Source organism: Procambarus clarkii, chromosome 15 (genome assembly GCF_040958095.1).
Source record: "Procambarus clarkii isolate CNS0578487 chromosome 15, FALCON_Pclarkii_2.0, whole genome shotgun sequence".
Lineage (NCBI taxonomy): Eukaryota > Metazoa > Arthropoda > Malacostraca > Decapoda > Cambaridae > Procambarus > Procambarus clarkii.
The window spans coordinates 6,363,661-6,390,483 of NC_091164.1; the positions used below are offsets into that span (position 1 = coordinate 6,363,661).

At 45.8% G+C, this 26,823-nt stretch overlaps 1 protein-coding gene across 2 annotated transcripts in view; it reads right to left on the reverse strand.

Annotated features, from left to right (window-relative positions):
- Window positions 1-2,436: 2,436 nt before the first annotated feature.
- LOC123759091 (jmjC domain-containing protein 8) overlaps window positions 2,437-26,823 on the reverse strand; it is a 41,195-nt gene continuing 16,808 nt past the window's right edge. The window contains exons 3-6 of one of the 2 annotated variants that reach the window (XM_069324931.1): window positions 26,358-26,406; window positions 21,898-22,063; window positions 12,268-12,387; window positions 2,437-2,587 (exon numbers count right to left, since the gene is read on the reverse strand). In XM_069324931.1, coding sequence (XP_069181032.1) covers window positions 2,529-2,587; window positions 12,268-12,387; window positions 21,898-22,063; window positions 26,358-26,406 — 394 coding nt within the window. In that variant the 3' untranslated portion in view covers window positions 2,437-2,528. The remainder of the gene's footprint in view (window positions 2,588-12,267; window positions 12,388-21,897; window positions 22,064-26,357; window positions 26,407-26,823) is intronic. The other variant, XM_069324932.1, reaches the window with a different exon arrangement.

Sequence of the window (26,823 nt, forward strand, 5' to 3'; positions counted from 1 at the left end):
CTCTCTCTCTCTCTGTCTCTCTCTCTCTCTCTCTTCTCTCTCTCTCTCTCTCTCTCTCTCTCTCTCTCTCTCTCTCTCCTCTCTCTCTCTCTCTCTCTCTCTCTTCTCTCTCTCTCTCTCTCTCTCTCTCTCTCTCTCTCTCTCTCTCTCTCTCTCTATTATCAGAATCCTGGTCACTAAATCCTGTAAATGAATAATGTTCACAATTTTATTTTGTAAAGGAACATGAGACGTCAGTTCCAGATTCTTAGATGAACCAAACAATGGCAGTGTGCTGTGTGCTGTGAACATCTTGAGCGGTATTGTGTTCACTGATATCTGAACATTGTACACAGACAGGCTCTTCTATAATACTATCATCCCTAAATAATACCAGTTGCATATATATTTTGACATTTTTAGGCAATGCTGTAGTCACAAGCTGAACAGCAATGCTGTTAGCTCATGCTGTGTAATTACCTAAGTGTAATTACCTAAGTGTAGTTACAGGATGAGAGCTACGCTCGTGGTGTCCCGTCTTCCCAGCACTCTTTGTCATATAACGCTTTGAAACTACTGACGGTCTTGGCCTCCACCACCTTCTCACTTAACTTGTTCCAACCGTCTACCACTCTATTTGCGAAGGTGAATTTTCTTATATTTCTTCGGCATCTGTGTTTAGCTAGTTTAAATCTATGACCTCTTGTTCTTGAAATTCCAGGTCTCAGGAAGTCTTCCCTGTCGATTTTATCAATTCCTGTTACTATTTTGTATGTAGTGATCATATCACCTCTTTTTCTTCTGTCTTCTAGTTTTGGCATATTTAATGCTTCTAACCTCTCCTCGTAGCTCTTGCCCTTCAGTTCTGGGAGCCACTTAGTAGCATGTCTTTGCACCTTTTCCAGTTTGTTGATGTGCTTCTTAAGATATGGGCACCACACAACAGCTGCATATTCTAGCTTTGGCCTAACAAAAGTCATGAACAATTTCTTTAGTATATCGCCATCCATGTATTTAAATGCAATTCTGAAGTTAGAAAGCATAGCATAGGCTCCTTGCACAATATTCTTTATGTGGTCCTCAGGTGATAGTTTTCTATCTAGAACCACTCCTAGATCTCTTTCTTTATCAGAATTCTTTAAAGATTTCTCACATAATATATAGGTTGTGTGGGGTCTATGTTCTCCTATTCCACATTCCATAACATGACATTTATTAACATTAAATTCCATTTGCCAAGTGGTGCTCCATATACTTATTTTGTCCAGGTCTTTTTGAAGGGCATGACAGTCATCTAAATTTCTTATCCTTCCTATTATCTTAGCATCATCAGCAAACATGTTCATATAATTCTGTATACCAACTGGTAGATCATTTATGTACACAATAAACATCACTGGTGCAAGAACTGAACCCTGTGGTACTCCACTTGTGACATTTCTCCATTCTGATACATTGCCTCTGATTACTGCCCTCATTTTTCTATCAGTCAGAAAATTTTTCATCCATGATAGAAGCTTACCTGTCACCCCTCCAATATTTTCCAGTTTCCAGAACAACCTCTTATGTGGAACTCTGTCGAAAGCCTTTTTTAGGTCCAGATAGATGCAGTCAACCCAGCCATCTCTTTCCTGTAATATCTCTGTGGCTCGATCATAGAAACTGAGTAAATTCGATACACAGGATCTTCCAGATCGAAAACCATACTGTCTGTCTGATATTATATCATTTCTCTCTAGGTGTTCTACCCATTTAGTTTTGATTAGTTTTTCCAATACTTTCACTATTACACTTGTCAATGATACAGGTCTATAATTGAGGGGGTCTTCCCTGCTGCCACTTTTGTAGATTGGAACTATGTTAGCCTGTTTCCACCCGTCTGCTACGATTCCTGTACACAGGGATGCCTGAAAGATCAGGTGAAGTGGAATGCTGAGCTCAGATGCACATTCTCTCAGAACCCATGGTGAAACGCCATCTGGGCCAGCTGCTTTGTTCTTACCGAGCTCCTTGAGCATTTTTTCCACTTCGTCTCTAGACACCTCTATGTGTTCTATGTTGTTCTCTGGAATTCTTATTGTATCTGGTTCCCTAAAGATTTCATTTTGTACAAACACACTTTGGAACTTTTCGTTTAGTGTTTCACACATTTCCTTTTCATCTTCCGTGAATCTATTTCCCATTTTCAACCTCTGAATATTATCCTTTACCTGCAATTTGTTGTTTATGAATTTATAGAATAGACCTGGTTCTGTTTTACATTTGTCCGCAATCCCTTTTTCAAAATTTCTTTCTGCCTCTCTCCTCACTGCCGTGTAGTTGTTTCTCGCATCTTTGTATCGCTGGTATGTTTGGGGGTTCGGCCTCTTCCTGTGCGCCAGCCTTGGTTGCTCACTCGGTACTGAGGCTCTCACACCCAGGAATGTTACCCACAATTTAAAAAAAAAGGCTGTTTACTAAAGCCCTGAGGCAGTTGATGCTGAGGTACTTTTAAAGAAACTAATATACACAAACTGTGGGAATGACTAAAAACGTTCATACATAAATACTTACATGGTTTCAGCAAAACCTGGGCCATGGAAGTGGAAAGGAACTCCAGTACCCATACCTTTACAATGAAAAACAAAAAAGTGATCAATGTAATGAAACCCCATTTTCTGGGTGAGCCCCGGAGACTCCTTGGAGCTATCGGACTGATATACGCTATACAAATTAGTCTGGGGCATCAGTCAATGGAGTTGTGCCTACTGGGGACCACGAGCCAGAACCTGGCGCAATCAGAGAGGCACAGGGAGCAATGGCCTATGGAAACCCCCATGTGTTTAGGAGCATTCCATGTCTGCCATCAACTGGGGTTAGGCACCCAGAAAAGTAGGTATAACAAAACAAACCCCACTTGGTAAGAAATTGTAACCGAAGACTGAACAGAGAGACAGAACTCCCCAAAAATATAAGGAAACAACCAAACAAGCAAACGTCATTCACCGCCACCGCTTGTCCGCACAACTCTCCCCTCCACTCCCTGGGAGTGGGAGGGGGAAGCCCTGGACCCCCGCACCAGTTACACCTCAGTTCATAGGCCGAGCATCAAAAACGAAACCGCTGACCGGAGGGAGGGAGGGTGCCAGGGAGCCTCCGGGGCTCACCAAGAAAAATGACATTTCATAACATTCAATGCTGGTTTTCTATGGGGAGCCCCTCCAACTCCTTAGAGCTACATAACCAAAGACAAGTAAAAGAGGGGACTAACCTGCGTGGCAGCCGCAACGTGCACATTAACTCAAAAGGCGAGACAACTGGCTGCAACCTGCGACCCAAAGCCACACACGAACGACCGGGACCAGGTACATTTACCAAATAACAGGTGGTCAGGACCCTGTTCGACCACCAAAACTCCCTTGCCTCAATGTCAGCCCAAGACATGTTGCCAAACACGGGAGCCAAAGCAGCATACAGTATCCACTCGATTTAACAACTTGTATGAGGCTGTACCCAGTTGTTGAATCTGGGGGTCAGCTAAATCCGGAGGTTTTAAAATTTTGGTAACTAGTCATATTTGGGAGAGCAACAGGATGGATGGTGGGTGGACAGGCAAGTGGACAGACTGGCTGGTTAACTGGCTGGTTTTCAGGAAAGAGGGCTGGCTGGATGGATGGAAGATTGGGTAAATGAATGGCTGACTGGCAGACAGGCAGGAGGGAGTGGGCAACCTGTCCTCTTACAAATTACGTCTGAATTTGGCCGTTTGCCTGTATGGTCGAAAATGGATGTAATTTGAAAATGAATAGTAGTTGAAAATATATTTTGGATTTTTTTTTCCAAAACAGCAAGTTAAGGATTCTCTGCTAGGTTAGGAGGGCAAGAAATTCTCCTAAGGTTTCAAACATCATAAAAATCGTTAATTGAAAGTTTCCTCTCCTGACCTATCTGAGTAAGCCAGAGGATTCAAAACAGAAAACAGGACAGTACATCACTTTCACGAGCCGATTTCATTTCAAATTACATTTAATTTTGGCCATATGGACAAACGAGCAAAAAACCAGCATTGAATGTAACGAAACGGCATTTTCTGGGCGAGACCCGGAGGCTAACCGGAGCTATCCTGTATGGAGTTCTTTGGGCCTACCGAGGACCACGAACCAGAATCTGGCCCCCTCAGAGAGGCGCGAGGAGGAATTGCCTATAGAATCCCCCGTGTGGTTGGACGCATTCTATATCTGCCATCGACCGGGTCAGGCACCCAGAAAGATAAGCACCTCAAAACAAACCCCCTATCCTGGTGAAAATTGCTACAAAAAGCCAAACTAGTGGACAGAACTCCCTAAACAGAAACGAGCAAACAAGCATGACATTACACATCGACGCGCCGCTGTCTGCGCAGCTCCCCCCTCCCCGGGAGGGAGAAGGGGTAGCCCCAGACCCCCGCGCTGGCAATCCACACCCCAGTTCTGAGGCTGGATATAAAAAATGCAAAAAAAAAAAAAAAAAAAAACGGCAACTGGGGGGAGGAAGGGTTGCTGGGGAGCCTTCGGGTCTCACCCAGAATTTGGTGTTTCATTACACTCACCGCTGGTTTTCTGGAGGAAGCCCTTTCGGCTCCCCGGAGTCACCAACCAAAAGATGAAACCAGAGGGACTTACCCGGGGTGGTGGTCACCGCTCACTCCTCAACGCGAAGTCCAGGCAACTGGCTGCAACCGCCGACCCAAAGTGACACAGGCCCGACTAGGCCCAGGAATATTATCTTGAGATGATTTCAGGGCTTAGCGTCCCTGCAGCCCGGTCCTCGACCAGGCCTCCTTTTTGCTACAAACCCCCAGGAAGCAGCCCAAGCAGCTGTCTAACTTCCAGGTACCTATTTACTGCTAGGTAATAGGGGCATCAGGGTGAAAGAAACATTTTGCCCATTTGTCTCTGCCCTCCACCGGGGATCGAACCCAGAACCTCAGGGATACGAATCCGAAGCGCTGTCTGCACAGCTGTCAGGCTGTCAGATGTTCACCAAGTAATGAGCAGCCAAGACCCTGTTTGATCTCCAAGAACCCCGCGCCCGAATGTCAACCCAAGACACGTTCCCAAAAACAGCAGCAAGGGGTAGCAAACTTACGAATGTCATGGGCACAGGAATAGACAGCAGGCTGGCTAGACTGAATAATCCTGCGGATGACCTGGGAGACTCGAACCCTGGAACAGGGAAGAAGGGAAACTGGATCAACCCAAAGCGCATCCCTGGCCACAAGAGTCTGTGGCGCGCAAATAATGGCAGAGAGCCACAACCAGACACAACACATGATGCACCCCTGGCCTAACGAACCAAGCATCAACAACCCAAGGACCCCTCCAGAAAGCAGCAGTGTCATTCTTCGCCAGGAAAGAAGGAGACGCCTGCAAACGAACAAACCTACAACCAGGACCAAACACGCAGAAACCCCTGCGCCAGAGGAGAGCATGAAGCTCCCCGACCCGACCCCAGAGGTCAGTGCCAACAAGAAAAGAGCCTTAGAGAAACAATCCTGAACTGAAGGGGCCACTACAAACCGAGGAGAGAGACATGGGAGTACCCTGTCCAATGACCAGGACGGCTCAAGCGGCACATGAGCAGATAGGAAGTGAAACAACACACGAGACAGCTTGATACATCAAGCAAGTAACATCAATACCAAAAGCAGTAACGGCGACAGTATTTGGCATAAGACGATGGTCCTGGAACAACCAAGAAAGAAAGGACAAAACAACCTTAACAGACAGTGAAGTACACCTACAAAGCGAAAGAAAGAAAGAAATGGAAGGACTGTCAAGAGACCTCATACTGCCGCCGAGATGAAGCCTGCAGATGGGACACCAGCAATGATGCCACCTGATCACCATAGAGATGATGATAGACCAGAGTAAAAATATACCAAACGTGCAGACTTGAGGAGAAGATCGAACCAGCCACGTGATGTACTGGACCAATCTGCTGAAAGAGGCGGAGCTGCAGGAAAATCTCCGGGTTCGGACACTGAGCAAGCAGCGCCTGAAACCAAAGCTGGGCCGGCCACCACAGGGCCAAGAGGACTACTCTACCCTGGTAAGTCTGCAAGCGAGTCAGGACCAAGAGCAACAGTGGAACCGGGGAAAAGAGGTACAGGAACCCCCACCTCCTCCAGTCCTGCCGAAAGACATCAACCCGGATGGCCTCACAGTTAGGGAAGGGTGCCACATATACAGGGAGGCACCGTGACTTCGTCAACGCGACCCGAACCTCCGGGCGCCCAAACGTCTGGCAGAGCCAACGAGTCGGCGTTGACTGTCCATTCCGTGGACAGAGGAAAGAACCGAGACAGGTCATCCACCAGGACGTTGGACATCCCCTGAACGTGGACTGCCAGGAGAGCCAAACCCCGAGAACTCAGCAGACGGGTCACCCGAAGCAACCAGCACCAAAGAGCCAAGGACCGCACCAAACCCCCTCGGTTCAGACAATGAACCACCGGGGAGCAGTCTGAATGGAGCCGGATCGTCGATCCACTGGCGACCTGAACTCTCCTAAGGTAGAACCACACCGCCGCAAACTCCCGCACCGTGCTGTGGGCTCGACGAAAGGACTGACCCCACCGCCCCTGGCCGGCTTGGTGAGCACTGGTCACAAAACCCCAGCCGAAATATGACGTGTCCGTGAGCACATCGAGCAAGGGCTCGGGTAGGCGCCAAGGCCCTGAACCCCGAAAAACTCGAAGAGGAAGCCGGCAATGCAGCAGCCGACGCAAGTCCCCGGGGGTCGAACCCAGCAATTGCGAGAGAAGCAAAAGGGCGCCCATACCAGCCAGTTGTTGAGGTAGGCCAGCACCCGAACACTTAAAAGATGCAGACGGGCCACCACGACCTGTGTAAGGTGTGTGAAAACGCAAGGTGCCAGGTTCAACCCGAACAGAAGAAAACGAAAGCGGTAACTCTGACACCCACAACAAAACTGAGTCAGTCCCTGAACCCCGGATGAATCGGGATGTGCCAATATACGTCCCAGAGTTCTTATTTCCTGAATAGGAAGCTGGCGACACAACAACTGACGCAAAACCCCTGGAGGCTGAATCCAGCGGTTGCGAGAGAGGTGGAAGGGATGGTCCCAAAGGAACCAAAACAGATGCCGAAACCAGACCCGACTCGGCTGGTAAACCAGCACGGCAAAGTTCACACTCCCGCACAACTGCTATAGCACCCACCAAGTGACACTGAGAAACAAGGAAGTGGACCAAGAGTCCCAAACGAGGCCCAGTCAGGTCCAAACCTGGGACGGAACCAGACGCGACTTCCACCAGTTCACCAGGAACCCGAGCCCACACCAACAAGTCATCGAGGTAGGCCACAATCCGAACCCCTAGCAGATGCAGACAGGCCACCACGACCCAGGTAAGAAGCATGAATACGCAAGGTGCCAGATTCAAGCCAAAAGGAAGGCAACGAAAGCGGTAAGCCTGCTGCCCTACAACGAAACCTAACCAGTCCCTGAACCCTAGATGAATAGGAAAGTGCCAATATGCATCCAGGAGGTCCAGACACACCATCTAAGAACCCGGCTCCAAAAGAAACCAGACCTGGGACAGAGTGGTCATCCGAAAGGAGGGGCAAGGAATCCAGGGGTGCTGGTTTGCCAAGCTGGTTTACCTGCCAGGTCAGGTCTGACTTCGGCATCTGTTCTGGTTCCTTCGGGACTGTTCCTTCCACCTCTCTCATGACCGCTGGGTTCAGCCTCCAGTGGCCTTGCATGAGTTGCTGCATTGCCAGCTTCCTATTCGGGTTTTTCGGGGTTCAGTGCCTTGGAGTCTACTTGAGCCCTTGCTCGATGTGTTCATGGATGTCTCGTTTCTCGGCTGGGGTTTTGTGACCAGTGCTCACCAGGCCGGATGGGGCTTCAGATGGGACAAGTCCAGAATGAACCGAAGATCCACACAGTTCTATTTCAGCACTGGAAACAGGCGGGAAACCCACCTGAGGGTCGGAGTCGTTTCGACTACACCCAAGCGTACCCACTCCAAGATGACCCGATGGAGCGAAGGGGAAAAAGCCTGCCCTGCCAGCCCTAAACCCCCCGAAGGAGGAGGAGGAGCCGCAGGCCAGAGGACATGACCCGAAATGCCTGCCAAACATGGGACCCAGGCGTGAGCACCTGGATCCCAGCGCCCCCGTCAACGGAACGACTCGTGAAAGGGCTGACGCCCCTTACAAAAAGCCGGCTGACGAGAAGAGCGAGCATTGCACCGACCAGATGACGCCGGCTCCAAAAGATACGCAGGCTCAGAAACTAGCACCAAAGGCCTACCCTGATTGGAAGAACCCAAAGCCACAGCATGATCCTTCCGAGAGGCCCGAGAACGGCTCCCCTCGCAGCCACCCCGGAGAAGCAACAAATCTTACACAGAACAGCAACTAGACAAGGCCGCCTGCAGAAACTGTGTGACAGCAAAGTCTGCAAACAGCAATGGACAAAAAGACGATGAAAACCTAAGACCCAGGGCCTAAGTGGAATCCAAGGAGCGAGCGAGCTCGGCCTGGCGACATATGAAGCCTCTGACAAAGAATAGAGACACCACCTCCCTGAGAATCAGCACAAACAGGTTCAACAGCACTGTCGATGCCCTAACCACCGAGGCCAGTGCCCCAGACGAAGGTCGGCACTCAACCCCCTTCATGTCCTCCTCAAGCCAGTCCGAGGACAACTCGAGAAGGGAAAAGAAGCACAAGACCAAGACCAAATGCCCACAAGTACACAAACCCTCAGCCACCAAAGATGCCAAAAGGATGGGAACCTGTACGGGCAGCTGCACAAGGCCAACATCCCGAGGAAGCATAGGGGTGAACAAGCACGCATTAACACTTTGCCTGACTAGGGACACTATATGAGTCTGTATATAACTCTACAGATCCTGACCAGGGACACATGTTGCATCCGTTATTAAAATATTTGTTAAAATTACATTTTTATTCCAATAATTATGCGACATGTTCTAAAATAAGCGCCAATGTCTTCCCATTATCTGTGATGCCCCATGTGGCATCAAGGCACTGCCTCCCATGAAGTAGGCCCATTGTTTTCGTGACCAGAGTTTTTGAGCTCCCCAAATTTTCGTGTTTGCTGTGGATAACGCGCTGGGCTTCTGAATCTTATATGCATATATCCCTTTCGAGAATTCTATTGCTAAAAATTTAATACCAAAATGAACAACCTACAGCAAAAATTGAGGTGAGAAAACTGAAAAGAGTAAACATATTTTAGTGCGGGTTCTTTCTCATGGGTAATGATCTCCTGATTTTCTGGTTTGCTGTGGGTGGCATGCCAGGCATTTTGAATTTATACAAATACAGTGGCACATCGACTTACGATTGCCCTGACTTACGATAATTTTGAGTTACGATGTAAATTTGATGGAAAAATGCGACTCGACATACGATGTTGTCGTTGACTAACGATATTTGATGGTACACGTTCGGGTCGACCGAGCGCGTGGTCCCCGGTCATGCGGGCAGACCTGCCTCAGTTTACTACAGCTGCCCACTTAGTGACGCTCACGCCTATAAGAAATTCCGTTTTATTGGTGATTTTTTGCTTTTTGAACATAAAAGTAATTATTAAATATCACGCCATGGGTCCCAAGAAAGTCAGTGGTAAGGTTCAACATATGAAAATCCATGAAAGGATGATCATAGAGCAAAAACAAGAGATCATTCGTAAATATGAAGATGGTGTGCGGGTTGTTGAACTAGCTAGGCAGTACAACAAATCTCAGTAAACGATATCCACCGTACTGGCTAAGAAATAGGACATTATGAGTGCTAAAGTGGCAAAAGGCGTATCAATAATCATGAAACATAGAACACAAACCAAACACTTAAGGATGTTGAACAGTTATTATTAATTTGGATACACAGCAAGGAGTTAGCGGGTGATAGTTTCAGAGGCCATCATTTGTGAAAAAGCAAGGAAATTGCATGAAGACCTTTTACAGAAAACCCCTGGAACGAGTAATGCAAATGCGAAAGAGTTTAACCCTTAAAGTGCGCATCACGTCATATGACGTGGTAGACGTTGTTCCAGTCAACTGCGCATCACGTCATGTGACGTGTTGGAGTACTACGCAAGATTTAAACGGCCCGCGGATACACGGGGTTCACCACACATTCATCAGGGCTCTTGTAAACAGACGCCATTTTTAAAAAAAATCGTGGCCCAAACTCCCGGGTGTTAGGAGCCTCAGTATTGAGTGAGCAACCAAGCCTGAAGCACGCAGCATGAGCTAACAGCACTGCTGTTCAGCTTATGACCACAGCATCGCTTAAAAATGCCATAATATACTTGTTCATGCTATTATGTAGCGATGATATTATTTCAGAAGACCCCTGACTGTGATAAAACTGACCAGGGTTCTGATAATAGCAAGATTGTGGTGATATTTAGCGCTGTGCTCCATGGAGGGAGGAGTAAGGCAGTGGGAGGGAGGGTGGTGGCGTCGTCTTCTGACTGTGTGTAGCCACCTTTTATTGACTGCACTCACCATACCAGCTTAGTGGTTTGCTATGATGAACACAAATGTAGATACTTATATATAACGTGTGTATAAAGGGTATAAACAGCAAGAGGAGAAGGTTGGGAGCCGCCATTTTGGTGAGGGCGGTGGCGTCGTCTGCACGACGCCACCGTGCAGACGACGGTGTTGTTTACTGGTTACCACGATGGTCTTTGGGCACCATACCAGCTTACTTGTACAAGTATGGTGAATAAAACACAGGTAGATATTTATATATAATGTGTGTATATAGCATAATAACACCACAAACAGTATTGTTGGAGTAGAAATACTGTAACTCCGCGATTATCGAGGGGTAAAAAGTAACGAGGAGTGACCGCCGTGTACCAGCCAGCCACTCACTCCCTCCCTCAACACCTCACTCGCCCACATTCTCCTCCCACCATACTGCTTTTCCTTTTATTCACTATATACAGACGTTATATATAAGTATCTACATTCGTGTTCACCATAACGAACCACTAAGTTGGTATGCTGAGTGGCAGTGGCAGTGGCAGTGGCAGCCAGTGGCAGCCCGCCACTGGCTGCCACTCCCTCCCTCCCTCCCTCACCTCACCTGACTTGCCACCATTCTCCACCAACCATACTGTTTTTGCTTTTATATACAGACATTATATATAAGTATTTACATGTTTTGTTCACCATAACAGTATATCTAAGCTTGTATGGTGAGTAAAGGCACAAAGACGTAGCTACTCACACAGTCAGCTGGCTGCCAACCTCAAGGCCAGACGCACTAATATTTTTCCTCCAACAATACTGTTAGTGATGTTATTATGCTATATACACACATTATATATAAATATCTACCTGTTTTATTCACCATACTTGTACAAGTAAACTGGTATGGTGCCCAAAGACCATAGTGGTCACCAGTAAACAACATGATAAATTGTGCAGACGAAGCTGCCCCAAGTGCAGGGAAAATGCGGAGCAGCAAGAACCCCTAAGGAAGTGAAGCCCCAAAGGCTCTAGGGAAAGCAACCCTAAAACCCAAGGGTAGTACTTAGAGGATGTTTAGGAAAGGCAGCCCTAAGCGCATGCAGCCCCAGTACACTGATGTTACTTCTGGCTACCGTACCATAAAGAGCAGAAAACACCACAAAGGCACTGATTCCGCCAAGAAATCGAGGCCAGAGTTGACGACCGCCCCAGAGGGCAACAGACTACGAACTGAAGTGCGAGTAGCCGGCGCGGAGGTCCCGGTCTACCCCCTTCCTTTCTCGAGGAGGGGAGGGGTGCGCAGAAACGCGGCGAATGACGTTTGCTTGTTTCTTTATGTTTTGGGGGGAGTTCTGTCTCTCTGTTCGGTCTTTGGTTGCAATTTCTTACCAAGTGGGTAAGTTTATTTTATTATGCCTACCTTTCTGGGTGCCAAACTCGGGTCGATGGCAGACATGGAATGCTCCCAAACACATGGGGGTTTCCATAGGCCATTGCTTAATGTGCCTCTCTGAGGGCCAGGTTATGGCTTGTGGTCCACTGACTGATGCCCTAGACTAATATAGCGTACATCAGTCTGACAGCTCCAGGGAGCCGGAGGGGCTCCCCACAGAAAAGATTTAGTATTCTCCTAAACATATTAGACATAACAGCTCAAAAATATGCATATTAAAACTGCTTATCATAATGCCCTAACAGTAAATTACTCTTTTTAATACAAAACAATATACTGTATATATATTCTGGATGCTGAAATAATTTAAACAATGAGTAAGAAAACTAACCTGCTAGTCCAAAGCTAAGAGCTGGGAAGTGGTGAGGCAGAGTATATGGTGGGGGCTCGTACAGGTCAAGAAGATCCTGCCATTCTTCGTGGTTGTTGTCACCAAAGAAGTAAAATGTTTCTGAAATTTTTTAATAATTATAAAATTAAACTATCATGTTCTCACCAGTAGAATTAATAATGCACATGACAATGCAAATTTAAAAACTTCAACTTGTAATCATTTAGGTAATCTTGTGTTTCATAGGATCTTCAGCCTTTCATTCAGTAAAGTTTGGGTAGCAACTGTTTGGATTCAAGTTGAAAGCGAGAACTTTATTTTTGTAAAAGCACTTATAAAGAGCTGCTTTGGGGGTTTTGTATTTGACTCTATAACCAGTGGACTCCTGGAAACAAAAATACAGCATGGAATGTAATGAAATGCCTTTTCTGGTTGGACCTTAGTGGCTCCCTGAAGTTAGCCACACCAAGATACTGTATGAGCTCGCTTATCCAAACTAATATGAGAAGGATCCCCGACCGGATAAGCCAGACATGTGGATTAGCAGAATTCTTACCAGGGAAATAAAAAAAACCAGCGTTGAATGTAATGAAACGCCATTTTCTGGGTGAGTCCCGGAGGCTCCCCGGAGCTTACCAGGCTGATATGCTAATGTCAGACTTTGGCATCAGTCATGTGTACGGAGTTCTTATGGGCCTACCGGGGACCACGAGCCAGAACCTGGCCCCCTCAGAGAGGCAAGGGGAGCAATAGCCTATAGAAACCCCCGTGTGGTTGGAAGCATTCTATGTCTGCCATCGACCGGATTAAGCACCCAGAAAGGTAGGCGTCTCAAAACAAACCCCTATTCTGGTGAAAATTGCAACCAAAAGCCGAACGAGTGGATAGAACTCCCAAAACAAAAACGAGCAAACTAGTATGACGTCATTCGTCGTCCCACTGCTGTCTGCGCAGCCCCCCCTCCCCGGGAGGGGGAAGGGGGAGCCCCAGACCTACCACGCCGGCGATCCACACCCCAGTTCTGAGGCTGGATGTCAAAAACACGCGAAAAAAAATGCCGACCAGAGCGTGGGAGGGATGCTGGGGAGCCTCCGGGATTCACACAGAAAATGGCGTTTCATTATATTCAGCGCTGGTTTTCTGGGGGAAGCCCCTACGGCTCCCCAGAGCTAACTACCCAGAGGAAAAAACAAAAACAAATTGGGACTGACCTGGGAGGCGGTCGCCGCACACTACTCTATCCGAAGTCGAGACAACAGGTCGCAACCGCCAACCCAAAGCTACACAGGCCCAACTGGGCCCAGGAACGTGTATAAGGTAACGAACAGCCAAGAATCCTGTTCGACCACCAAATTCCCTGTGCCCGAACGTCCTCCCAGGACACAGTACCAAAGACGGCGGCAAGAGCCGCGAACTTGCGGACGTCATAGGCACGGAGATAGAACGCAGGCTGGAGAGCCTGAAGAACCCCGCGGACGACCTGGGAGACCCGCACCCTCTAACAGGGAAGAAGGGAACCAAAGCAACCCAAATCGCGTCCATGGACCCAGAAGCCGTTTTGTGCCAACCACGGCGGAGAGCCACAACCGGACAAAAACAAATGCACCCCCGGCCCAACCAACCAAGCATCAAACAACCCAGGAACCCCTCCGGAAGCAACAGTCTCATCCTTCGCCAGAAAAGAAGAAGGCAGCAGACAACCAAACCGAGCACCTCATCCGAAGGAGCAGAAAAACAAACCGGAACCGAAGGGGCCACAAGAAAACGAGAAGAAAGAAAAGAGCACTATGTCCAAAGACTATGACGGCTCAAGCGGCACAAGAACAGGCCGGAGGTGAAACAAGCACGAGACAGCTTACGAATGGTGCAGATGAAAGTCCGAAAGAAAAGCGAAGCGGCTCCGCCAGCGCTGCATAAAATGAGGCGACAGTATGCGGCAAGTTGATGGCCCCCAACCCCCAGCAGAAAAGCCAAGCCGACACCAACAAACGCAGCCACCAAAGAAGGGATAGAAGGAAAAGAAAGGACCACCAAAACACTCCATACTGCCGCCAAGAAGCACACAGGTGGGACACCAACAACGAAGCCACCTGACCACCAACAGACGCGAGATCCCCGAGGCAGAACGCAATCAGCACCGCCAAGGGTCATCCGAACCTAGGAAGAGGCAGAGCCGCAGGAAGATCCCGGGTGCGACCACCAAGGAAGCAGAGCCGGAAGCCCAGGCCGGCAAGATGGAGATGGAACGTCTGCCGAACAGAAAACCCCCCCAACACGAGCAAGCTCGCCAGGGGATCGGAAACCACGGGTCTGACGTGAGACACCAGAGAAGGCCAACCCCACTCCCAGCGTCCAGGCAGAGAAGAGCCCAGTAGGCTCCAGAACTTGAACAGAAAGCGAACGATAGGCGAGGGGCGAGACGAAGAGCCCAAGCTCATCCCCAGCCAGCACAACTAGGCGAGGACTACAAGGTTAGGACAGAGAATCCAAGGAACATGGAAAAACCAGGCCCAGCACAGCAAGACCGGTAAGGAAGGAGGGCCCCAGAAAATCAAGAGAACAAAAAACCGCAACAAGGAAGGCGCCAGAAAGAGCACGGAAAGGGCCGAACAAAAAGCCACAACCATACCCCCACATGCAGCTACAGGATCAAAACCGCAGCAAAAACGTCACCACACTCCCAGAGGAAGGGTACAAAGGGGGAAAGAACCAAAAGGCAGAGCCCCCCACCAGGTAGACAAACACAAAGAAAAAGAAAACCCCGCAAGAGTACAGCATACCCAGGCAGAACAGAGCCGGCCACTATGATTGGTGAAAACTAGCTGCACAGTACCCTGTGCAGCTAGTGCTAGTGCCAGCAATAACGAGCCAGTGCAAACTGCCCCTTACCCTAAGGCGAACAAGGGAGACAGAACCCCCTATCACACAAAGGGCGGCCGAAAACCGAGCAGCAAATGGCCTAGCAGAAGCAGGACCCAAGGAACTTGTGGAAGGCAACCCCAAGTCCCAAGGGCAGTACTTACAGGGCAGTACTTACAGGGCCCCAACGGAAGGGAACCCTAGGCGCATGCAGCCCGAGTACTGGAGACGCACTCCCGGCTCACGCACCACCTAGAAGACAGACACCACACTCTAGGTACAGTGACACCACACTCTAGGCACACAACCGGTGCCACTAGCATCAGCCGAAGAACTGGGGTGTGGATCGCCGGCGCGGTAGGTCTGGGGGGTCCCCCTTCCCCCTCCCCAGGAGGGGGAGGGCTGCGCAGACAGCGGCGCGACGACGAATGACGTCATACTAGTTTGCTCGTTTTTGTTTAGGGAGTTCTATCCACTCGTTCGGCTTTTGGTTGCAATTTTCACCAGAATAGGGGTTTGTTTTGGGACGCCTACCTTTCTGGGTGCCTAACCCGGTCGATAGCAGACATAGAATGCTTCCAACCACACGGGGGTTTCTATAGGCCATTGCTCCCCTTGCCTCTCTGAGGGGGCCAGGTTCTGGCTCATGGTCCCCGGTAGGCCCATAAGAACTCCGTACACATGACTGATGCCAAAGTCTGACATTAGCATATCAGCCTGGTAAGCTCCGGGGAGCCTCCACCCAGGGGCTCCACCCAGAAATTAATATATTCTTGAAAATTAAGGTAACCTAATTTAACACCACACTAAAATTACTGTACAGTACATGAGCTTGCAGCTCATCCTCACACTAGGCTGGTTAGAGCAATGGCCGTCCTTCCCAGGCACATTCATCAATTTTAACATGCTGTGTATTAAAAATTGGTTTGTTCTCATATATCAATTAATATTACTATTCATAAAAATTCTATGTATAGTTAGGCCTAGGTTAGGTTAGATTATTTGTATTTGAAGCACGTGGGTGAAGCATCTATAGAATTGTGGTTTTGTTCTGTGTTTACAAATAAAAATTCTGTATTTACTTACAAATGAATTGTAAGCATTTGTTCTGGAAGTGTTTGGATGTCATCAGTTGTGAGTTGTGTAAACTACTTTTCATTCATAAACAGGGGGTTTGGTGACTAGAATAACGAGCTTCGGTCTTTTTATGTGAGGACGGGCTGGAGCTTGGTAAGGTAAGTTTTGACTGCCAGCCGCTGAAGCTTCACTGATTCAAGGCTCTTGGCTTTTTGGTGAGGCTTCACTGGTTGAAGATCCTTGGATTGATAGTAAGGTGTCACTTGTTGAACCTCTTTAGATTCCTTCAGTGGTTGGAGGGCCTTTGATTGCTGTTCTTATCAAATAAGAACCGAGTTCAGCTTGCCTCTACTAGTGCTTGCCTCATCACTCTCACTGGTTAATATGTAGTTCATGTATTCATCAATTTGTTTCTTCGTATCACAGACAGTGCTAAAGAAAATCGTTTTGAGGCAATGGAGCGACTTGAACCAGTGTTCCGATGAATCCCAGAATTTTTATTGACATATCACACCATTGTGATTCCTTTGCGAACAGATAGTACTAGCGCTTATTCCAAATTCCTTGGCAAGACTCACAGCCGACCGGTCATTTTCACAGAGTTCTATAACACATATCTTTGATGGGTTAGCACAACCTTCTTCCTCTTAAAACCTCCAAATCAAACTGCCGTTACCAGACATAGTCTTGACAAAAAGTTATTAAAGTTACTATGAAAATAAAAAGTTACTAAAGAAAATGTTTCATTAATGGTGTGGCACTGTGGTATAATGCGAGGGTTGAGAGTACATGACCTGTTTAGCTTAACCAGGCCTGGATGGGATCCACTTGGGGTAGGCAGGAACATTATGCAGGCTGCCAGGCAGGAAAATATCTCCAAATTTTAACAGGGAACTTCAGTCTTCAGCCTACCTGTTCTCTGGTCTCTGACCAGGCCTCCTGGTTGATGGTCTGATCAACTAGGCTGTTTGATGCAGCTGCTTACAGCCTAGTTGATCGAGCATCCTTTGAAGGTGCTTGTTGAGGTCTTTTGAACACTGAGAAAGGTTGGTTAGTTATGTGTAGGGAAAGAGTGTTGAAAATTGAAAAGTCATGGGCCTTTGATGTTGATCGATTTCTCTCTTGGCGCCCCTATTGTACGTCTGATTTTCAGTGGGGCGTTTTGTGCACATCCTGCCATGCCTTCTGATCTCATGTGGTGTTATTTCTCTCTGTAAATTTGGAATCAGTTCTTCTAATATTTTCCAAATGTAAATTAGTATTTATTTCTCCTGCCTGCGCTGTAGGGAATACAGATTTAAAATTTAAATGCAATTTTGTTTGGACCACTGATCTTTCAATGTGTCCAGTTCATTGAAAACAGAATTGCACTGTAGCCTCAGTATTTTACTAAATTCTTTGTTGTCATCTGTGAACGTTCCATCACCTGCGTACTGTGTCTGGGGATGCGCTTTGGATTGATCCGGTTCCCCTTGTTCCCTGTTTCAGGGCTCGGGTCTCCCAGGTCGTCTGCAGAGTTTTTAAGTCTACCAGCCTGCAGTCTATCCTTGCGCCCATGCCGTTCAGACGTTTGCAGCTTTTGCTGCCGTGTTGGTGACGTCGAAGGATCATTTCGGGTACGAGGATTTGAGGGTCGCACAGGTTCCTGGCCGCCCGTTCTTTGTGCACGTGTCTGCTCCTGTGCATTCTTGTTGCCTTGGGTCGCAGGTTGCAGTCTGTTGTCTCGGCTTCGCGTTGCAGATTGTGGCGGTCGCCTCCCGGGTCAGCCCTTTCTTTTCCTTCTCTTTGGGTAGCAAGCTCCTGGGACCCATAGGGGCTTCCCACAGAAAACCAGCGTCGAATGTGATGAAACGCCATTTTCTAGGTGAGCCCCAAAGGCTTCCTGGCCATCCTCCCTCCCACCGATCAGCGTTTTTTTGCATTGGTTGGAGCTTAGCTTCTGAACTGATGCTAGGCAGCCGGCGCGGTGAGGTCCGGGGCTCCCCTCTCGGGAGCGGGGAGGGCTTTGCGGACGATAGGCGCGGCAGTAAAGTGTGATGTTTGCTTGTTTGCATGTTTCCTTGGGATTGTAGGGAGTTTCTACTTCTCTGTTCGGTTTTCTGTTTTAGTTTTTTACCATGTGGGGTTTGTTTTGTTTTGCCTATCTTTCTGGGTGCCTAACCCCAGTCGATGGCAGATAAGGAAAACCTCCAATCACAGGGGAGTTTTCCTGGGCCATTGCTCCCTGAAACCTCTCTGAAGGGGCCAGGTTCTGGTGCTTGTCCCTGGTAGGTCTGAACTCCATAGCTAATGTCTCGGTCTAATATAACATACATTAGCCTGATAAGCTCCAAGGATCCATAGGGGCTCCCCTCAGAAAACCTTGAAGTCAGACTCCATCATTCACTGAAAGTTGCACATCAAGTGGGAGCAGCAGCAAAGAGGCTATGGTATGCCCCCACTTGGATTACTGTTTCCAAGCATGGAGACCACAACTTTTTTTTTTACTTATTTATATATACAAAAGTTCTTATATTCTTGTACAGCCACTAGCACGTGTAGCGTTTCAGGCAGGTCCTTAATCCTATATTCTCCGGAATACAACCCCGCCAAATCATTTAACAACCAGGTACCCATTTTACTGTTGGGTTAAACAGAGGCTACAGTTAACACTTTCGTGTAACGGCGTATGAAAAAAAAACTTTCCCCGAGTGAAATTAGCGCTTCGGCAGTCGAGCAGCAACATTTAAAAGTGTATACTCTTGTCACTGTCCTGATGTTAATTTTCGATGTACGTATTTCATTTTTGTACCAATGTGTTCGCAATAGAATGTTCTAGAAGAACATACGTATAAAATGTCACCAAAACATAAGTTAGATCAGCACCAAATAAAAAACTACGTCGATCACTAGCCGTGAGCGCCAGACAGCAACGAAATGTTTCTACTATCTTCAGGGTTGACAACTCCACACTTGTCCTACAGGGTTAATTTTGGTATCACTGAAAACACAATAAAATTCTCTACACGGACATATGCATATAAATATAGAATCAATGTCGCAACCCACCCACAAGAGTGTGGGAAGTGGCCGAAGTGTTACCCGCGGCGGCATATCGGCGAAACCCGCATTGAAAAGTGTATACAGTATTCAATTCACTGTCCTGACATTATTTTTCGATGTACGTGTTTCATTTTTGTACCGATGAGTTTGCAATAGAATGTTCTAGAAGAACATAAGTATAAAACGTCACATAAGGATGTGTTCGACCGGCAACAAATATAAAAACTACGTCGATCATACTCGTCGTGTAAATAATACAATTGTTTTACCACGATAATTCACTGCCATGCCGTTCTCCCAAATAAGCTCTTCGGCTATTAGAGAAAACGGAAATTTCATGGCGAACATTTGTAAACTATCCCCAAGTAGATCGGATTGAAATTGGAATTTATACAAATATTTATTCTCGTGACGCCCGCCAGTGTCACCCTTGCGGAACCCGAACAAACACTTAGTGACGCGCTCGTGCGCCACCGCAGGGCGAAAGTGTTAAGGATTTGCATCCAGTAAATCCTCCTCGAAGATTCTCCTTCATCTTTATATCTTCAAAGATATAGCTTCTTTGGAGAAAGTTCAATTCGGGCAACAAAAATCATTCCTAAACTAAGTCAACTTTCATACCAAGAACAGTTAAGGGCCACAGGGCTGACAACACTGCAAACCAGACATGTAAGGGCAATCTCAACAAAACTTTTAAATTACTGAACAATTTGGAGGATATTGATCAAGACAATTTCTTCAATAGGTCAATTGTAACACTAACGAGTAATGATTTGAAGCTCAACAAGTCACAATGTAGGACTGGAAATCAGGAGATGCTTTTTCATCCACAGGGTTATAAGCCCATGGAACTGCCTACCCACCAAGCTGTAAATGCCAAAACTCTGTTGAACCTTTAAATCCAGCTTGAAGAAATCATCAGGTTCAATGAGGAACCTCTGACAAGTTGCTGGCTTCCTGTCTTCATCAAGGCCACTTGTGTGTTAATGGCTCTCAGGTAAATTCAGGTAAAACTCCTCTAACTGGTAGTCTCAGGGAATCCCCAATTCCCTCCTATACCAAGGGTGTTGGTTCATGACTTCCTATACCAAGGGTGTTGGTTCATGACTATCAGATCTGGACTGGCTTCTGCCTGAAGCAGAACAGTGGGGCTCCTAGGGCACCACCTGTTGGCAGTCATTTACACTAGGGAATTTTGAGCCAGTTTTGAGTGAACCGTTCGTTTTGAATAAATAATTTGTCGAGTATTTGATGGTTTCGGCGCTTCTTTTGTATGAATTATGCAGTTGTATTTCTTTGCTTGCTTTCTTCATACTTTCTCAGTGTGGGTGATCGTAACAATCCTCCTTGCTCTCTCTGCTTCTCTGAGGGGGGGGGGGGCCAGGTTCTGGCTCTAGTCCCCAGAATACCAAATAGGAGTCCAATGACTGATGTAATTCATTAGCTGGAAGCCACCTCAGCAAGATAGTTTCTGGGAACCACTGAGGCTCTACCAGAAAGAGGCATTTAATTACATTTAGTGCTGGTTTTCTCAATAGATTTTTAACTGTTCATCACACACAATGTAACCACAACATTGTTGCAATGTTACATCAAAGTAACAATAATAAAATAATTTGGTAACGGTCATGTGATTGCTTGATGTGTATACTAAGTTTTCCAAGAGAGAATGGAAGGGAGGGAGGGAGAGAGAATGGAAGGGAGGGGAGGGAGAGAGAATGGAAGGAAGGGAGGGAGGGAGGGAGAGAGAATGGAAGGAAGGGAGGGAGGGAGGGAGAGAATGTGAAGGAAGGGAGGAAGGGAGAGAGAATGGAAGGGAGGGAGGAAGGGAGAGAGAATGGAAGGGAGGGAGGGAGAGAGAATGGAAGGAAGGGGAGGGAGGGAGAGAGAATGGAAGGAAGGGAGGGAGGGAGAGAGAATGGAAGGAAGGGAGGAAGGGAGAGAGAATGGAAGGAAGGGAGGGAGGGAGGGAGAAAATGGGAGTGTGGAAGGAGAGAGAGAGAATGGGATTGGGGGAAGGGAGAGAGAGAGAATGGGATTGGGGGAGAGAGAGAGAATGGGATTGGGGGAAGGGGGAGAGAGAATGGGGAGTGGGGACGGGAGACAGAGAGAATAGGAGTGGGGAAGGGGGAGAGAGAATGGGAGTGGGGAAGGGAGAGAGGGATAATGGGAGTGGGGAAGGAGGGAGAGAATGAGAGCGGGAAAGGGAAAGAGAATCCAAACCACACTTCAGAAAATTAAGAAATGGTGATTTTTTAGTCTGTCCCGGACCATTATCAAGTCATGTAATGACTGGACACAACTTGATCGTGGTCTAATATGGACCAGAATGTTGTTGATGAGAGGGAAGAAGAATGGGAGGAAGAGAGGGAGTGATAGAGAATGGGAGAGAGGGAGAGAGAGTGGGAGGATGGGATGGAGAGAAAGTGGACGGGAGATAGACCCAGTCACCGCTGAGTACCCCCATATCTAGTGTTTCTTAAAATTTTAATCAAATAATTATAACATTTGGCAAGATTCTGAATACTATACAATAAATATTCAAATAATTCATTTTTCCAATGAGTTAGGCTGGGACAAGAAAAAAAGGCAAGGCTGATTTTTTACATGACAATGCTAGCATAAAGATATAATACAATTTCTCATTCTCACCATTACCAAGAGTAGAAAGTAGCTGAGGATGAAGGTGGTGGTTGCAGTAATCTCTGAATGAAATGTCCCTCTTTGCGTAACTATAGCTGTTAGCTGAGCTCAGGCGTACTGTCAAATGCCCATAATTATTCAACAGGACGGAATGACGTGTACGTGACCTAAACACCTGTAAAATACATTCATGTTAAGGTTCAAATAAATGTTGCCCATCAATATATTAGGCTATGATATTACACATCCTTTGTCTACCTTGAAATTGATATTCAGTCACATTCAAAAACAAAGTTTAGCACAATGAGATGAAAACATATATACAAATTTTCCACTGAAGCACAATATCAATTTATGTGCATAATATGATATCCAAATAATTTAGAATAAATGTAAGTGATAATAAGGTATTGTAATAAGCAAGGCAAAAAAAGTGTCGAATGTAATTAAAAACCGTTTTCTGATGGGTCCTTGGTGGCTCCTTGAGCAAGCTACTTGGAAGGCTCCACCCAATTAAATCCATGTCAGGACCTTGTGGGTCATTGTAAGCCTACTGGGGACCATAGGCCAAAACCTAGCCCCCTCTATAGAGACACAATGAGCAGGGTATAATACTAAATCACCCTAACCAAGAAAAGACCATCAAAAAGATGGGTGAGCCAAAAGATACCTGGTTGATGGGGTTCTGGGAGTTCTTCTACTCCTCAAGCCTGGCCCGAGGCCAGGCTTGACTTGTGAGAGTTTGGTCCACTAGGCTGTTGCTTGGAGCGGCCCGCAGGCCCACATGCCCACCACAGCCCGGTTGGTCCGGCACTCCTTGGAGGAATAAATCTAGTTTCCTCTTGAAGATGTCCACGGTTGTTCCGGCAACATTTCTTATGCTTGCTGGGAGGACGTTGAACAACTGCGGACCTCTGATGTTTATAGTGTTCTCTGATTGTGCCTATGGCACCTCTGCTCTTCACTGGTTCTATTCTGCATTTTCTTCCATATCGTTCACTCCAGTACATTGTTATTTTACTGTGTAGATTTGGTACTTGGCCCCTCCAGAATCTTCCAGGTGTATATTATTTGATATCTCTCTCGTCTTCTTTCTAGTGAGTACATTAGGAGAGCTTTGAGACGATCCCAATAATTTAGGTGCTTTATTGCGTCTATGTGTGCCGTATATGTTCTCTGTATTCCCTCTATTTCAGCAATCTCTCCTGCTCTGAAGGGGGAAGCGAGTACTGAGCAGTACTCAAGACGGGACAACACAAGTGACTTGAAGAGTACAACCATTGTGATGGGATCCCTGGATTTGAAAGTTCTCGTAATCCATCCTATCATTTTTCTGGCTGTCGCAATATTTGCTTGGTTATGCTCCTTAAACGTTAAGTCATCAGACATTATTATTCCCAAATCCTTTACATACACAAGCTACAATTAGCAAGGTAAACAAAGTATAGAAAATGAAACATTGAACTCCTAAGACGAATGAAACACCCAGCCAAGAAGCGGTTAATGTGTTTGTTCACTTAGGCAAAACCTTGGGACTGCATACCTCCTTCTTCAATCTGCTAGCCATGACCCATCAAACAAGGGAGGGGGTCGAAGGAGAGGGGGTCCAAGGAGACACCAAGAACCCACCAGAATGAGGCATTTCATTACAATCAACACAAGTTTACTGGGAGGGCTCCATGCTGCCTCTTTGAGCTATGTCACCATAGAGAACAAAACAAAAGGGGCACTCACCAGGGGTTACCTGGTGAGGGTGGAGGAAAGCTGTAAAAAGTAACCCCCCCAAGGAAAGGGGGAGTTAGCAAAAAATTAACCTCCACAAAAATCACACAAACCCAGTGCAGACCAAGAACATTCACTAAGGAATGAGCCACCAGCACTTTCTTGGACCTTCAAAACCTCCGAGACCGAATAATCGTCAAAAAACACATTCGAAAAATCCACAAAACCACAAACTTACAAACATCCTGGGCAGGTTAAACATGATGACATTATAGACAACTTGAGACACACAGGCTCTGGAACAAGGAACCCGATATACCGGACCCACAAACAGAGCATCTCCCTGTGCACCACTAAGGGCTGGAGGTACGGTAATGTCAAACCGCAACAACCGAACACATGATGTTCGGTTGTTGCTCCCAGCCAAATAGACCAAGCATCAATTACCAAAAGACCCCTCCAGAGACTAGCTGTCTCATTCTTAGTCAGAAGGAAAGGAGAGGGCAGAAAATGAAGAAAACAACCCCCAGGACTAAAACAACAAACTCCTGATTCCAGAGGACTGTGAAGCTCCCAACCTGGCAACCGAAGGTGAGGGGCCAACATAAACATAAACAAAGATTAAGAAACAATCTCTGACACAAGAGGCAACAAAACACAGAGGAGAGAAGAGAAAACCAAAATGACTTGGGAGGAGCATGAGTAGATCAGGAGTGAAAAAATACCTGAGACAACTTGTAATTACCTAAGTACAGTTACAGGTTGGGTGCTACTCTTATGACCACACATACACCAGTATGATCATACTGTGGCTGGCGTATAATGAGCTCATACTGTACAGTGGTACCTCGGAATGCGAGTGTCCCTGTATGCGAGTTTTTCGGAAGACGAGCAGGATTTACTCCAAAAATATGTCTCGGAAGGCGAGGGTTACCTCGGGACGCGAGTTTGTTGATACGTGTACAGGCCGACTGGCGCGTGGTGGCATGGCGATCGCGCCTCAGTTTACCAGTGTCTCGTGTCCAGTGACTATCCCACCTGAATTCTTCACAAGGATTTACAGTTTTTTATCGGTTTTTTGGCCATTTGAGCATAAAAGTTGTCATTATATATCTTGCCATGGGTCTCAAGAAAGCCATTGGTAAGGTTCAACCTAAGAAAATAGCTGTGAGTAGAGGCAGTAGAGGATGTCCCTTCTTGATTAAGAAAATGTGTGAAGTATGGGAAGAACTGCAAAGTTTGGTTGAAAAAACTCACCCAGATAAAGCTGTAGCAGGCCGTTGCATTGACCTTTTAAATGATAATGTGATGTCTTACTACAGACAAGTGTTAAAATGTAGGGAAAAACAAGTGTCATTAGACAAATTCTTAGTAAAACAAGCAAGTCCTAGTGGCATGCAGGCAAAATGTGCCAGTGTGTGCATACCAGTGAAGTCCTCACTGCCTGATGTGATAATGGAAGGGGACTCCCCTTCCAAACAGTAACTCCTCTCTTCCTCCCACCTCCTCACCATCTTCCATATGCCTACAGCATTCAACAGCAAGGTAAGTAATAACTTGAACATAGTTTTGTAGGTTTATTTAGATGAATTAGGTATAAAAATTTAGTTTGATGTGGGGTTTTTGGGGTAGTCAGGAACGGATTAATTCATTTCCCTTTATTTCTTATGGGGAAATTAGCTTCGGAATGCGAGTTTTCGGAATACGAGGCGTCTCCAGGAACCAATTAAACTCTTAAACTGAGGTATGCCTGTATGTATGCCTGTATGTATGTATGTATGTATGTATGTATGTATGTATGTATATATATATATATATATATATATATATATATATTATATATATATATATATATATATATATATATGTAGCCAGAACGCACTTCTCAGCCTACTATGCAAGGCCCGATTTGCCTAATAAGCCAAGTTTTTATGAATTAATTGTTCTTCGACTACCTAACCTACCTAATCTAACCTAACCTAACTTTTTCGGCCACCTAACCCAACCTAACCTATAAAGATAGGTTAGGTTAGGTAGGGTTGGTTAGGTTTGGTCATATATCTACGTTAATTTTAACTCCAATAAAAAAAATTACCTCATACATAATGAAATGGGTAGCTTTATCATTTCATAAGAAAAAAATTAGAGAAAATATATTAATTCATGAAAACTTGGCTTATTAGGCAAATCGGGCCTTGCATAGTAGGCTGAGAAGTGCGTTCTGGCTACTAGGTACGACATACATACATACATACATACATACATACATACATACATACATACATACATACATACATACATACATACATACATACATACATACATACTATATATATATATATATATATATATATATATATATATATATATATATATATATATATATATATATATATATATATATATATATATATATATATATATATATATATATATATATATATATATATATATATATATATATATATATATATATATATATATATATATATATATATATATATATATATATATATATATATATATATATATATATATATATATATATATATATATATAGGCTTTGCCCCATATAGTGTGTTCAAGTGAGGATACACTATACTAAAATACAGAACAAATACACAAACAAATCCCAAATGGAATGAACTAAATTGGTTGGAGGTTTTCCAAGGAGTTAACTCCTTTTGTTAACTAATTGGAAATGCCCCATGGAGCCCTCTCAGAAATTACAATGCAATAATTCTCACCTGATTATGTGATGACTTCTTGATAACCACAGGTTCACTGTATGCATATCTTTGTAAAAGAGAAAAATAATCAAATTAGCTGCAACTTTATACACTGCTCAATTCATTCCAAGTGTAATGCAATTTTTTTTATTGTATTACAGTATTATTGACCTTTAAATCCCCATACTGCAAAGTATGGGGATTTATTTACATTATATGACATAATCTGTCATATAATGTAAAAAGGAATAGAAGGAAAAGTGAGAATATGAGGTTGGTGTATCTTACTTTACATATAACTGCATATAACCAACTTTCTCTAGTTAGCAGCATACAAGATATATGTACTGTACATATATAGTATAAAAAACCAGCGTTGAATGTAATGAAACGCGATTTTCTGGGTGAGACCCGGCAGTATGGGGTATTTTGGCGGTCCTTTCTTTTCCTGTCCCTTCTTAGGTGGTTACTCTTGTTAGCTTGG